This window comes from Apodemus sylvaticus, chromosome 5, assembly GCF_947179515.1.
Source record: "Apodemus sylvaticus chromosome 5, mApoSyl1.1, whole genome shotgun sequence".
NCBI classification, from domain to species: Eukaryota; Metazoa; Chordata; class Mammalia; order Rodentia; family Muridae; genus Apodemus; species Apodemus sylvaticus.
The window spans coordinates 4,602,526-4,616,081 of NC_067476.1; the positions used below are offsets into that span (position 1 = coordinate 4,602,526).

Sequence of the window (13,556 nt, forward strand, 5' to 3'; positions counted from 1 at the left end):
TGCAGTCCTGACCTCAAGTCCCACCACTGTATCCTCCACTCAGCTAGACCCTGGCCCTGTTGCCCACATTCTCTGTTGTTCAAATTCCCCACAGGTTTCAAGATGCTGTGACAAGAGTGACCTCATATTGTAAGTCACCCCAAGGACTCAACGCCTTCGTTGTTTGTGGTCCATTATATAAAAATTATTTTGCATATTCTTCCCTGTTTTCTCTCTGTGGTGGTAGGTATATAAGTCCATTCTTTGTTCTTCCCAGGTAGGTAACATCACACTATTGTTCTGGCCGGAATCGTTCAATGCAACCTTTCCAGCTGTATAGTTCTAGTATAACACCTGGAAGGACTCTGAAACTGTGCACACTGTGCTGGGTCAAAGCCCTTCAGGTCTCTCTGTTTCTCTCAAGAAAAAGCTAATGTCCTTACCTGATGGCCCACAGCTGCCCTTGCTGACCTGCCCTCTCTGTGACCTGGGCTTTGGCCGCTCTTCACAGGCGTCACCTGCTCTAGACATCCTGCCCTTCACTCTGTTCCTGGAACAAGCTCAGCTCACTCCCCCAGGTCTGTACCCTGCGTTCCTCCCACGTTGAATGTTCTTCCACCACAGTCAAATGACACGCCGGTGAGGCTGGCTCAGACAATTCAACTTAACAATCAAACACCCACTGTATCAACACTGTCTGTACGATGTGTTCCATTTGATGTTCCCCATAACATTTATGACCTTTTAAATAATTTATAATTACACAAATCAGAGTTCAATCAAGAAGCAGAACTGCACAATAGACAGAGCCCGGGTGGCTTATGCAATGGACACTGAACACTACAAGTGTAGACAAAGCCAAGGCATCGCTCAAGGCTGCTGGAGGAGGTGGTTGGGGGTGGGATCCCCTCCACAAGGCTTCCATCACACCTGCTGGGAAATGGTGGCTGCGGCCCAGGGCATCTGCCGGGGTCAGGGGTCAGAGATAGCAAACAGAGAAAGGCACACATGCTGCCTGGCACACAGAAGCCTGGCTCCCTTTGCAGGTGCAGGTGGGCTAGCTGCAGAACCTCCGAAATTCACTGGGAATCTGTAGTGGGCTACATCTTGATAGCAAGCCATTTGGGACCCATTGAGGCCAGGGTGACTTGCATCCTGCATGGCCTTATGTGTTTACAGTTCAGCTAGATAGACAAGAACTCTGAAGTAGACCTGACAAAAAAGATGTGTCCAAATGAGATGAATGTGTACTCTCCACAAGAGATGTTTGTGACATTTGTCTTTCCAGCACCCATGACGTACTTCCTTCAGACTCCACATTCCCACACACAGTCACCCTTGCAGAATTTGTCTTTCTGAGTCTGGTAAGACTCGGCTAGAGCAGGATTCAGCTGAAGGATGTGCTTTCTGAGTCTCATTTCCACCAGCCCTGAGCCTTCAGTCTGCAGAACACTCCAGAAGAGGGCCACTAGCTGGGAATTAGTCTTCAACACTCAAACCTCTGGAGGATGCTTCAGATCCCACATGACAGCGTAATAAATTTACTTCACCTTTGCTCATCGAGGCCAAGTGCTAGGAAAACCCAGAAGGGGGATGCAGGCACTGGACTAGGAAGCTGCGAGGCTGTCAGTATGTCAGAAATGTCTGTCACAGGTTCAGGGAGCTGTGAGCTTCAGCCTTCGACTTTCAGACACTGCCCAAGTCAGCAGTGAACTGAAGATGTCCCTGGCTCTGCTAATCACGTGTGCATGTTGATCTCCTGTTCAAGGACTGACACATGGGCCTATGTGGGGACATGCTTACGGGAATGATTCGTGCATGGTGTGAGGGACAACCTGACAGGTACAGAGATCTCTCCCATGATACAGAACTGCTAACCTGCTTCCTGATCTATCATAAAGAGCACCAGCCCCACCCTCTCACACCCAACATGACAGGCTTCCCGCCCATTACCTTCTATACTAACATCAAAACCCGAGCCGTGCCAGCTCCTCAGCGCAGTCCAGGGCTTATCACAGAGTCCTCACTAATATTGTGTATGGATACTGAGCCTGTCAACCTTTGGTCCAGAGAGGCACAAAGATGCCATTGTGGGACCAGCACCTGTCTCCAGGGCCGTGGAGTGTGGACAGCCCCACAGGAACTGAAACCCTTCTCCAGAGATGACCTTCTGTGTCTCGGGGCAGGTGGCCAAGTCCAGGAACTGCAGAGTGGGGAGTGGAAGGCAGAGTTCCCATTGGGAGGGAAGTTGGACTTAGGCCAGAAGCCAGGGCAGCCAGGGCAGCCTTCACTGAACTCAGAACACAGGCCGGCACGTGGACTCATGGTGCCTCGCATATCCATTTGTCTGCAGGGAATGAGACCTGGCCGTGTTGAGAGCCTGTGGGTGCTCAGACAATGAGAAGGACGGCTGTGGACTCCAGAGACGAGAAGTTCAACAGGAGCACAGGGCTGGTTCAGGACAGGCTGTGATGGAGCCTGCTTCTCCATCCCATGTCAGGGCACAAGATGGCAAGAAACGAATCACATGGACCTCAGTTGCATCAGGGCAGCCCTGTCTTTGCACGTGTCCTCTCAGAGGGCCCTCAGATGACCCAGCATCAGAAGGTCAAGTCCCCTTGTTGGACATGAACCCCCTTGAGTCACAGACGTGAGCCCTTTCACTGATTCCTTTAGGGGACACATACTCATGACCCTAATGTGTGGCTGGAATTCTTCATACAGTTTACTTACAGTTGAGATGTATGGAAACTGCACCCTAACTGGGGTTCAGTAGATGAGCAATGGCCGGTCAGTGAAAAGGGACCAAGACATCTGAGAGTAAGAAGTGCTCTGTAGAGAGCACGGCTGGCCTCAGTGCAGGATGGAGAGGGTCAGGGGTCCTGGTGTTCCCTAGTGGCATGGGGTCTACCCTGATGGTGTCGAAACTGACTCCGCTCAAGAATTTATGTCCACCCTTTCATGCAAATTGAAGTGAGTTATCCATGCAGGGAAGGGACAATGAAGTGAGTCCCCAGGCAGGGGCCAAGTCATCTGGGACCCAGCAGATGGTCTCTGGTTGTGAAGCTCAGCCTGGTTCTCAGCAGCAGGAGGTCAGAAGCCATGTCCCATGGAGCATAGCTCAGGGCAGCCATGGGCTGGAGCAGGGCAGGGGTGTGAAGGGAAGTCTGGTTCTCCTTCCCGGCACGTGAGTTGCTTATCCACCAGGGTTCTTTGTGAGCACAACACTCGGGTGACACAGACCTTCTGGGGCATTGTGTGTCTTTCTTCATCTGCTGGTGACACCGATTTGATATTCATCAGATCCCAACAACAACACCTTCAGCTCCATGATGGATGTGTGTTTGGCCATGAGAGAGGGACAGGAGGGACATGGTTAGTGCCAAGTGGGCACAGGTCCCTGACCATGGGGGACATAAAGGGCACCTGTGAGGAGCCAGAGCACACACTGCCCAGGTGACCTGCCTTGTGTGAGAGCCCAGTGACTGGAGATGAAGAGCCTGCTCCTTACCGTCCTGCTGCTGGGTCTGGTGGCTGTCCTGAAGGCTCAGGATGTCCCATTAGATGACCAGGAGGATGTGAGGATGGGAGGGACCATGGGTGGTAGTATGAGATGACCTGGCCTTCTGCTTGGTGCTGGTAGATTTGTGCTGAGGTAGAGGGTATTTCCTTGAAGGTTGAGTTTGACTCCATATTTCTTCTCAGCAGTTAGATCAGGGGCTCCTGAGTCCTTCTATTAGAAGATAGGCATCTTCCTGAAAAAACAGGTTCTCCTAAGTCTTGAGTTAGAAGAGAAAAGCAGATTTGGGTGAAGGATCCTTGTTCAAGTAGTACCCTGAGCATTAAGAGCAGGCCATTCAGAGCAGAGGATCTGCCCAGTGCCTTCTCTGAGGTGTAGACATCAAAGAGTACATACACTGGGCTGGGGAAAGACACTTCTGCCATCGTGGAACTGGGTAGCCCAAGTGCTGGTTTCTCTCTATTGACAACAGCTCTTGGAACACATGGGTTAGCTCTCCTCAGTGGCTGCACCCTGAGCTCTGGAGTGTCTTTTCAGGAGCTAGCTCATATACTGGAACCCGGGGTAGACTCTGGGGGAGGCCTGGGTGTGCTCACAGCTTTGTCTCTTGCAGTTCTCTGGGTTCTGGCATGCAAAGGCCATGGTACACAATGGGAGCCTACCCAATCACAAGATACCCACTAGGGTTTTCCCTGTGAGAGTGACATCCCTGGAAGAAGGGGACTTGGAGGTCACAATTACCTTCTGGTACGTGTTCCCTACTGGGGCTCTCTGCAGTTTGTCTCTCCCTTGCTAGCCATTATTTGCACTTGGGTAACTAAGCGATTCCTACCTTTGAGGGGACACGGTCTCAAGGTAGCACATTAAAAGTAGAACAGAACTGGCATAGAGTTTAAGGGGTGACCTGAGCAGGACTGATACACCTCAGTTATGTTGCTGAGAGCAGCTGCCTGTGGGCTTGTGTTTTCTAGGAAGAAGCATCATTGCCATGAGTTTAAATTAATTCTGAAGAAAACAGAAGAGCCTGGCAAATACACCACCTGTGAGTCCCTGTGTCTGTGTTTTCTTCAGTGGCAAGTGCTGAGGTGGATGGGTCCCTGCCTGCTCTGGGACAGGCCATCAGCCACTTCCTATTCTAGTGGTCCTAAAAACCGAATCATTCTTGTTCTCCTACACAGCTCAGCTCTTGAAGGACCCAAAGACAGGAAAGAGAGGTACTGTGCTTGAAGTGCCCCAGTTCCACCTTCCTCTGCTAGGCTTGGCAGCTTCCGTGGGAGACGGCTCCTGTCTAACTATGGGGACTACAGAAAGGCCAGGGTTAGGCCACCTAAGGTGTCCTGGGTGACCACCGAAGTGTTCCTAGGCATTCCTTTATAAGGTCTTCAGTAGTGTCTCGATGAGACACTGAGCTGTTTCTGTTCATCTGCAGTTCACGACAAGAGGGTTGTTCATATTGAACAGACGTCGGTGAAGGACCACTACATTTTCTACTGTGAAGACCCGAACAACGGGAAGTTTGGCATGGGAAAGCTCATGGGTAAGGTGCCATGGAGCCCCATGTCCTGTCCCTGGTCTCTGCTTCTGGTAGTCATGAGAGGGGCAGGAGACATGTGTGACACTGGGCTACATCCAGCCGGGAGGCTTCCCTGGGAATGTGTGAGATCCGAAGTGGACAGTGGAGAAAACTGTGTAGGAGTGAGATTTGTGTGGCCTTTGGAGACCTGAGCACTCAGGAGTGCATCCCATACCTGGAGTCCGCGAATGTTGCTCCCAGGGCTCTCAGTCATGTGAGCTTAAAAGGATATGTCTTAGTAGAGACATTTTATTATAGGTAGGAATCTTCCTGGGTAGAGACATTTTATTGTAGGTAGGAATCCTCCAGCCTCATGGCCTTGAGATTCAGGGCTCTTAGAGGACGGTGTAGTGACCTTGCAGGTCTGCTTGGGTCTGACGACCAGTCAGTGTCTATGGATGTCCACACACACAGTTCCTTGTCTACCGCCAGGGTCCTCTCTGACCTCTGTGCTGTTTGCACCTCCATCTTGTGTCCCTGGCTCTTTGAAGAGCTGCGCATCGCCCCTCAAACCTGCCCCACCTCCTCACAGGGAGAGACTCTGAGGAAAACCCAGAGGCTATGGAAGAATTTGTGAAATTCATACACCGCATGGGACTCCGAGAGGAAAACATGTTTGTGCCAGAGAACAGAGGTGAGAGCAGAAATACCCATGCCTTTCTCTCTGTCCCCCATGACTGACTGCCTCCTGTGTCCCCATGACCTACAAGTGTCCTGTGCTTCTGCTCCAGTGTCTCCCCAGGTCTCTTTGCACCCCTGGCTTCTGTATTGTCTGTCCTTTCAAGGCCCCTCCCCTCTCACCGGGATCCCAGGGCTCTGCTTCAGATCTTGGCTGTGGGAGGGTCTGAGCCACAAGTGTGAGGGGCCCCTTTCAGGGCCATTCTCACTTCTGGGTTTCTTTTGGTTTCTACAGATGAGTGTGTTGATGACAGTGACTAGGGTAAGTGCCCCGCCCCCCCCCCCCCCCCCCCCATTGCCCATAGGACCATGCAAAAGCCTAGACTGCTGGGCTCTGCGTGAGGGTCCTCATCCCATCCACACAGACAAGAGTGGTCACTCAGGATGCAGCCCTCTGTATGGTCTCCATGATTATAGAATTCCGTTCTTCTTGTCATGATCTCTCCCCGTCCCTGGTCTTTACCTGCTCCTTCCTTTCCTTTCCCTTCTCCCCAAGGAGGCCGAGATCTGGCCAGTTATGGAAGTGCTGCAGGGCCCCGCTCCCAGCCAGGACCACACAGACACATGGGGAAAGAAGATCTCTGACCCCTATCTGCCCTGTGCCATCCCCGCCCATGCCTCCCTGACTGCTGCTCCTGAAAAACAGCGAGGGGAGGGTGCTTATCTTTCTTTCTCTCCTCTCACAGCAGCTACCCAGGTCTGCAGGAGCTGAACCAGCCTGCGTCCAACACCAGGCTGGGACATCCCTGCACCACACTGCTCCTGGACCAAACTTCCCACTGCTTCAACACCACCCCCTCAGTACCTGCTCCCCCTCCCCTGATTCCAAATAAAGGTTTTCAGCAGTACTCTGGCTCAGCCTGTCTGTGAAGAGCCTTGTGAAGGGCTCTAAGAGTTGTGTTGGGAGAGAAACATGGGGAAAATTGCAAAGCTATTGCCTAACCAGTGCCCAAAGAGCAAGGCGTCTGGCTTTCCCGTAGAGCCATGTAAAGTGCTAGGAGCTACCTAGTGAGCTACTTGCTGTCAGGTGGGACCGTGGCAGGAGTGTCTAAGATGCTCTGGGGAGGTGAGACCATGAGTAGTCATCAGGGCTTCGTATGAATGTCACCGCATGGGGCCCTGTTCCAGCAAACTGCTTGAGTCCTGGGAAGGCCATGCTTTGAGGAGCTCAGTGACGATGGTTAGAACAAGAGTCGCTAGTTCTTCCATCATCCTTCCCCCGACCCCCTTCCCGGAAAGACAGAAGCAGCTACAGTGTCCACCAGCCCTGTTTACCATTCTAGCCCTCTCTCACAGTTTGTCCAAGGATCAGGGTTTGGGCTTTCTCTGTCCAACAGGGACATGGTGGGCCACAGTGAGGGAGCAGATGCCTCTGACCCCAAATAATCAGTAACAGCCTCAAAGTGCAGATCCCAGTGGAGGCTGGAGGCTGGCCGCCCAGCTTGTCACCGTTGTGAGGGGTGTTGGGATTCAGGCTGGTGTCCATCAGTTCAGTTAGCTTCCACTCCAACTCCCATGTGACCCGTTATCTCTGAATTCCTCTCCTATCTGGACTCAGTTCTTTCTGGGAGCTATTGGGTGTTTCTAAGGTGGGGCCTGAGGAGTCCTGGACACTTAGAGGCAGGACCAGGCCAGGTGAATCCCACACACCGGGCTCTCTTTTTGGTCAAGACAGGGACTACATATGGACTTTACTGTGGGCCCCAGAACTGCCCGAGATGCAAATACTTGATGTTGTTCTCTGTTGTAATCAGTACATGAGGAAGGCTTCTAAGTCCAGCCTCAGCATGCAGAGATGACACCACAGCATGTGACAGCCCTCCACCCCTTTCCCCTGCTCTCTGGGTCAGTACTTAGGATTCAGGCACAGTACCCTGGATTTGGCAAGGAACTGGGACTGTGCTCAGGGGGCATAGGCAGAATTCCAGCAGGACAGGAAGTAAAGAAGCATCCTGCCCTTCTGCCAGCTGCCCTGCAGGGAGCCTTCTCTGAAACTCCTTGGGCTTAACTTCTGCTCGAAGGAAAGCTTCAGGGACAGCATCTGGCTGAGACCACTTCTTCTTTCTTGAACTCTGAACCCAGTCGCTTCAAAAGTGTCAACGACCAAACAAGCATCTTGTGGTTTGCTGAGATTGGTTTCCCCTTGCGACCTGTGGCAGTTGGTCTGGTCACATGTTAGGGGCTGGGCAGACAGCAAGATAGAGCCCAGGGTACTTAAACCGACTCTATGCAGGCATGCATAGCTTCGGCCTGGGTGTGAGGGTCCTAGTAGGACTTTGTGGAGACAATTTCCTCTCTCTGTTCAATTTTACAAGGTTCTGGGGGTTAAGTCAAATGGTCAGGCTGTGCATGGCCTGTGTTTGTACTCAGTCATGGACCAACACTGCTGGTACCCAGTCTGGTAAAACATACCCAGCTCTCTCAGGATATTTAGTTTTAGCTGTAACTCCCAACTTACAGCTCAAAATAGACATCAAAGGTTCCAGATAAAATTTTTTAAATAACTCCTCATTAAAATCCTAGGGTGGGGTGTCACACGCCTTTAATCCCAGCACTTGGGAGGCAGAGGTACATTGTTCTCTAGGAGTTTTAGTCTTGGAAACAAACAAACAAACAAACAAATTAAAACTCTTTGGGCTGGAGAGATGGCTCAGTGGCTAAGTGCACTGGCTGCTTGTCCAGAGACACCAGGTTTCATTCTTAGCATCTACTTGGCAGCTCACTACTGTCTGTAACCCCAGCTCCAGGGGACATGTTCACACAGACACATATGTAGGCAAAAAACAAAACAAAACAAAACAAAAACAACATGTATAAAATAAGAATAAATGAATCATTGAAAAATCATTAAAATATTTAAAAATTAAAACCCTGAAGAATTAAAAGTAAACACAAAATATTAAGTTACTATTTTTTTTGTTTTTTGTTTTTTGTTTTTTTGAGACAGGGTTTCTCTGTGTAGCCCTGGCTGTCCTGGAACTCACTCTGTAGACCAGGCTGGCCTTGAACTCAGAAATCCACCTGCCTCTGCCTCCCAAGCGAAGGGATTAAAGGCATGCGCCACCATTGCCTGCCCAGCAAGTAGCTACTTTTTAAAGTTTTTTTTTTTTTTTTTTGAACATGTGGGTGCTGGGAATAGGACAGAGGTCCTCTGGAAGAGCAGCCAGGGCTCTCTACCAGAGAGAACTCTCCCTCAGCCCCACTCACTTAGAAGTTTAATACAGACCTCAAATGTCTCTAAGAAGATATTGTCCAGAAACCAGATAGCGTATATGTTTTTTAAATTGTTTATTTTTCCTTCCTAAAAATTTGGTATATAATAAGGAAAGAAAAGAGAAAATAAGATAGATCTTTTGATTATTTAAGAATTCTGATGGGTGGGAAAACAGGGGGAGGGAAGGGGACTGATGGGACTTTCGGGGAGTGGGGGTCCAGAAGAGGGGAAATCATTTGAAATGTAAATAAATATATCAATAAATTAAAAAAAAAGAATTCTGCATTATGGCTTTTTCTTGTTTGTTTGAGCAAGGTTCTCACTATGTAGACTGGGATAACCTGGAGCTTACTATATAGCCCGCCATCCTCCTGCCTCAGCCTTCCAATGTATGAGCTGCCTTGACTGCTTGCATTATGTAATATTTAATCATAAAGTATTTTAGAAGTTTAGTTCATGCTTAAATTTAATGTCTAGCTCACACATATTTGTGTCTATTCTTTAGAAAAGTTGCAGGAGCCATTTATAGCTGCGAGCATCATTTAGTCATTACCAGTGCGTGGGATGGCGCTGGAGGTGGTCTCTGTGTTTAGATCTCTCGCAGAGGTCCAGAGGGTCTTCGTTCCCAGGACCCACTCACATGGAGGCTCAGTGTCCTGACTCAGGTCCAGTGGGTCAGTCATCCTCTTTGGGTCTCCATGGGCACCGGGCATGCAGGTGATGCCCTTACATACATGCAGGCGAATCACTCATACACTTAATACAAATAAACCTAAAAAAATAGTGTAGCTTTAAGAAAACCCTTGAAAGGCTGGAGAGATGGCTCGAGGCTAAGAGCACTGTCTGCTCTTCCGAAGGTCCTGAGTTCAAATCCCAGCAACCACATGGTGGCTCACAACCATCCGTAACAAGATCTGACGCCCTCTTCTGGTGTGTCTGAAGACAGCTACAGTGAGTGTACTTAGGCATAATAATAAATAATTTTTTTAAAAAAAGAAAACCCTTGAAGAAGACATGAAGCAAGGACACCACCCAGGTTGAACGTGTGCTTGTTCCCAGTGTTTTCACAATAGCTGCTATGGAACCAAGGTGTGCATCAACCGAGGAACGGACAATAAAGATGTGGTTCATATGTGGGAGTGGAATAAATGAGAGCAAGTGTGTCGTTTGCAGGAAATGTATGGAATTGGAGATTATCATATTAAATATATTAAGTCAGTCGCGGAGAGACAAAGATTTTTACTTCTTTCATCCGTGGGTTCTCGATTTTATAGATACATGAAATCACACGTTACAGATGACATGAAAGTAGAAGAGACACTGGGCGGACGAAGAGGATTAAGAGGTGGAGAGGGAGACACTCGCAGGAAATGGGTGAGAGTATGCCGGGAATAGGTTATACGCGAGCACGAAATGCATCCTGTGCACGCACGGTGCGGCGCCAGGAGCCACTCGCCAGAAGGTGGCGCGATACTTTGAGCGTGGCGTCTGGCGACGAGCTGACGCCTCCTTCCTCCGCTGCAGTGGGAGACCGAGCCTGGAGAAGGGACTGTCGGGATAGTCGGAAGTGAGGGTCTGGGAAGGGGAGTGGTTCGGGGCTGCTGCGCAGCGCGCCAGGTTTCCGCAGCAGCCCTGCACCCCTCCGGGTCGCATCCAGACGCAACGCCGCGACCATGCCCCTCCACGTGAGCCTCGCCAACGGCAACCGGGACCTGGACTACGACTCGGTGCAGCCATACTTCATGTGCGACGATGAGGAGGAGGACGTGCACCAGCAGCCGCCGCAGCCGCCAGCGCCCAGCGAGGACATCTGGAAGAAATTCGAGCTGCTGCCCACGCCGCGCCCGTCCCCGGGCCACGCCGGGCTCTACTCGCCCCCCTGCGAAGCGGTCGCCGCGTCTTTCTCCCCCCGGGACCACGAAGGTGATAGCTTCTCCATCGCAGACGTGCCCGAGCTGCCCGGAGGAGACGCGGCGAAGCAGAGCTTCGTCTGCGACCCGGACGACGAGACCTTCGTGAAGAACATCATCCTGCAGGACTGTATGTGGAACGGCTTCTCGGCCTCCGCCAAGCTCGCCTCCAAGCTGGACCCTTACCAGGCTGTGCGCAAAGAAGGCACCTGCGTGAGCCCGGCCGCCGACGCGGAGCCTGCTACGCCTCCAGACTGCACCTGCAACACCTGAGCGCACAGCACCGGGGCTTTGGACTGTAAGCTTCAGCCATGTTAATTGCCTCAAATTCTGGGTTTAAGAGAACCCCTCCCCCCTTTTCTTTTTCAAGCTTGCCACCCTTCCTCACTTCCCTTAACAGATCTGTATTTGTTTAAAAAAAGGAATCTTAAAGTATATCAATTTTCCAACGTCAGCTGGACCCTGAAGTGTAAATAACTTCAATAAAATACTTTATCAGTTATACAGGATCTTAAGATATGAAGTATAAAATATATTTTCCTTTTAAAAGCTGATTCTTTTTTGTTTTAAGAAAACCAAAGCAATTGGGAAATATGTTGAGCCTATTCTTAAGAAATCCCAGCTTTATGAAACCTAACAAAATAAAGAACCAAGGCATGCTACTGCTAAAAGCAGGCCAAAAGTAAGAAAGGGGGAATTTATGTGACCAAAAAAGAAAAGTAAAAACAGACAAAAAAAAAAAAAAAACAAAAAAAGAGAGAGAGAGAGAAAGACAAAAGATGAAACAAATGCATAAACAAAATTAGACTAAGGGGTTTAAAACAATTGATATAATTTTAAAACTAAAATAAAGGTACTACTGAAGTATACCAAGAGAAAAAAAAAGGTGAATCAGGAGAGGCAAGGAAAAAAAAAAGAGCAGCAAAGTCTTGGTGGCTCGCCTCTCTGGCTGCTCTGTGTTAGCCCCGGCTGGGTGCGTGGCGGGTGGTGTGGCAGGTGGTGTGACTGTCTGCTGAACTTGGAGACTCTTGTCTCAAGGTTTAGGCTGGTGCTGATCCTACCAGAAACAAGTGAACAACAGAGCTGTGGTCACTTGGTCCTTTGCCTGATGGAGTACTGAGGACCTCTGCTGGCCACACTTGGCTTTGCAGCCTGAGTCTGGGCAGCCCTCCTCCCCCTCCCCCTCCGAGCTTCCTCAGTTCCTTCACCCAGGAGAAGTAGCTGAGATGAGGGTAGTTTCTCTCAGGTGTGTAGGGAGCGGGGCTAATAGCCACGGTGCGGAGACCTGTGTGTGCACCTGTCTTTCTACTTTCAAGGCCTGCTAAAGTGGAGTCTGTGACTGGGATGTGGGATAGACCACAGCAGCTCCAGGGACCTCAGAGCCCGCAGGGGGACACTCAGAGCTCATTATTGACACACTTGCCGGCACAGGCTGAGTGCTGCCAAGCTGCGGAGTCCCCTCAGTTGATAAGGACAGCTGCAGACAACAAGGATGGGTCCCTTCCCCCATGCAGTCCTGCTGCAGGGCCCAGCTTCCTGCCAGGGGGACTCTGCGGCCTCTCAGTACCTGCCCCCTACTCTCCACAGCTGCATCCCAGGCTCTCCCCCTGGAGCCCTGTGGCAGGTCTCTGAATCGCCATGGTTCCCTGTCCTTGGCTACATCAGGCTTAAATAACAGGTTCCTTCTCAGGATGGCTCCTGGTCACAGCCCTCAGAGCTGGGACACTGTTGTCCACATGTGGCCCAAGTGGCCAGGAAAGTGACTTCCTAACAAGAAGAGCAGCTGGATCTGAGGTGTGACTTGGACCTGAGGGTAGGCCAACCAGGCTCTGTGCACAAGGCCTCCTTGCTGACCTTTGCCAGGGGCAATGACTCCTCCCCCTAGGACAGCCATCATGGTAGGTATGGGGGGCCATGGGGGATGGTGACAAAGGGCTGCTTCTTGATAGAGAAGGGACAGATAAGGCACAAAGGCAAATGGTGATCTATAAAGGTAAGCTGGGAAACTCCATGTTAGGATAAGGTGATTGATTTTATTTAGGTGTGCTGACTAGGGCAGCCGAAGGGGCCTTTGATAGCTGGGCCTTGGTAGTCAGCTAAGGGGGAGGAGGAGACCCAATAAAAGAATAGACCTCGGTGGGCAGCTGTGGGAATGCAATGGAATGGTTTTCAGCAGAGCAGAGGGGACGTGAGAGGGCGAGGCCTGCCTCGGTCATGCTCTGGATGCTCAGGCCAGCTGGAGTCCCTCAGCTTTCTTCCTTCTGTTGAATGTCATCTGTTTCTGCACATTCCCAGCTGTCCTGTGACTGCCCTCATGACTGTCTAACAGGTCCTCTCTTTCCCTGTAAGAGCAGCTCTCTAGATAGATTTTTTTTCTTATCCTGACGCTTCTCCTTCACCAGGGCCCATGGAGTCACCTTGTTAGCCTTCATTAGACTGCAGGTCTCTGGTTTAGGTCTGACCATGTCATCACCTGGTTAGCCCTCCTTTGACTGCAGGTCTCTGGTTAAGGTTTGACCATGGAGTCACTTTGTTAGCCCTCATTGGACTGCAGGTCTCTGGTTGAGGTCTGACCATGGCTAGAGATTCTCAGTCGGTGCTCTTCAGCCCTTTGTGAAAGGTTTCCATGTTGCCCATTGGTAATTAGTTCCGGTCTGTTTTGCTCTTGTGCCCTGTGCACTT

At 50.6% G+C, this 13,556-nt stretch overlaps 2 protein-coding genes across 2 annotated transcripts; both read left to right on the plus strand.

Annotated features, from left to right (window-relative positions):
* Nucleotides 1–3,470: 3,470 nt before the first annotated feature.
* On the plus strand, nucleotides 3,471–6,011 carry LOC127684090 (odorant-binding protein 2a-like). The gene is made up of 6 exons (XM_052181056.1): nucleotides 3,471–3,557; nucleotides 4,113–4,246; nucleotides 4,471–4,541; nucleotides 4,929–5,036; nucleotides 5,605–5,706; nucleotides 5,986–6,011. The coding sequence occupies exons 1-6, from the start codon at nucleotides 3,471–3,473 to the stop codon at nucleotides 6,009–6,011; spliced, it is 528 nt and encodes a 175-aa protein (XP_052037016.1).
* A 4,459-nt stretch (nucleotides 6,012–10,470) lies between these two features.
* On the plus strand, nucleotides 10,471–11,378 carry LOC127684091 (protein B-Myc). Its single transcript, XM_052181057.1, has one exon. It carries the CDS (start codon nucleotides 10,638–10,640, stop codon nucleotides 11,145–11,147), a length of 510 nt encoding a protein of 169 aa, XP_052037017.1. The 5' UTR covers nucleotides 10,471–10,637; the 3' UTR covers nucleotides 11,148–11,378.
* The last annotated feature ends 2,178 nt before the right edge of the window (nucleotides 11,379–13,556 follow it).

Coding starts and splice junctions, on each gene's coding strand:
- LOC127684090 (XM_052181056.1), top strand. CDS start 3,471: ATGAAGAGCCTGCTCCTTACCGTCCTGCTGCTGGGTCTGGTGGCTGTC. Junction 4,247..4,470: donor GAGGTCACAATTACCTTCTG/GTACGTGTTCCC, acceptor TGTGTTTTCTAG/GAAGAAGCATCATTGCCATG. Junction 5,707..5,985: donor GTTTGTGCCAGAGAACAGAG/GTGAGAGCAGAA, acceptor TGGTTTCTACAG/ATGAGTGTGTTGATGACAGT.
- LOC127684091 (XM_052181057.1), top strand. CDS start 10,638: ATGCCCCTCCACGTGAGCCTCGCCAACGGCAACCGGGACCTGGACTAC.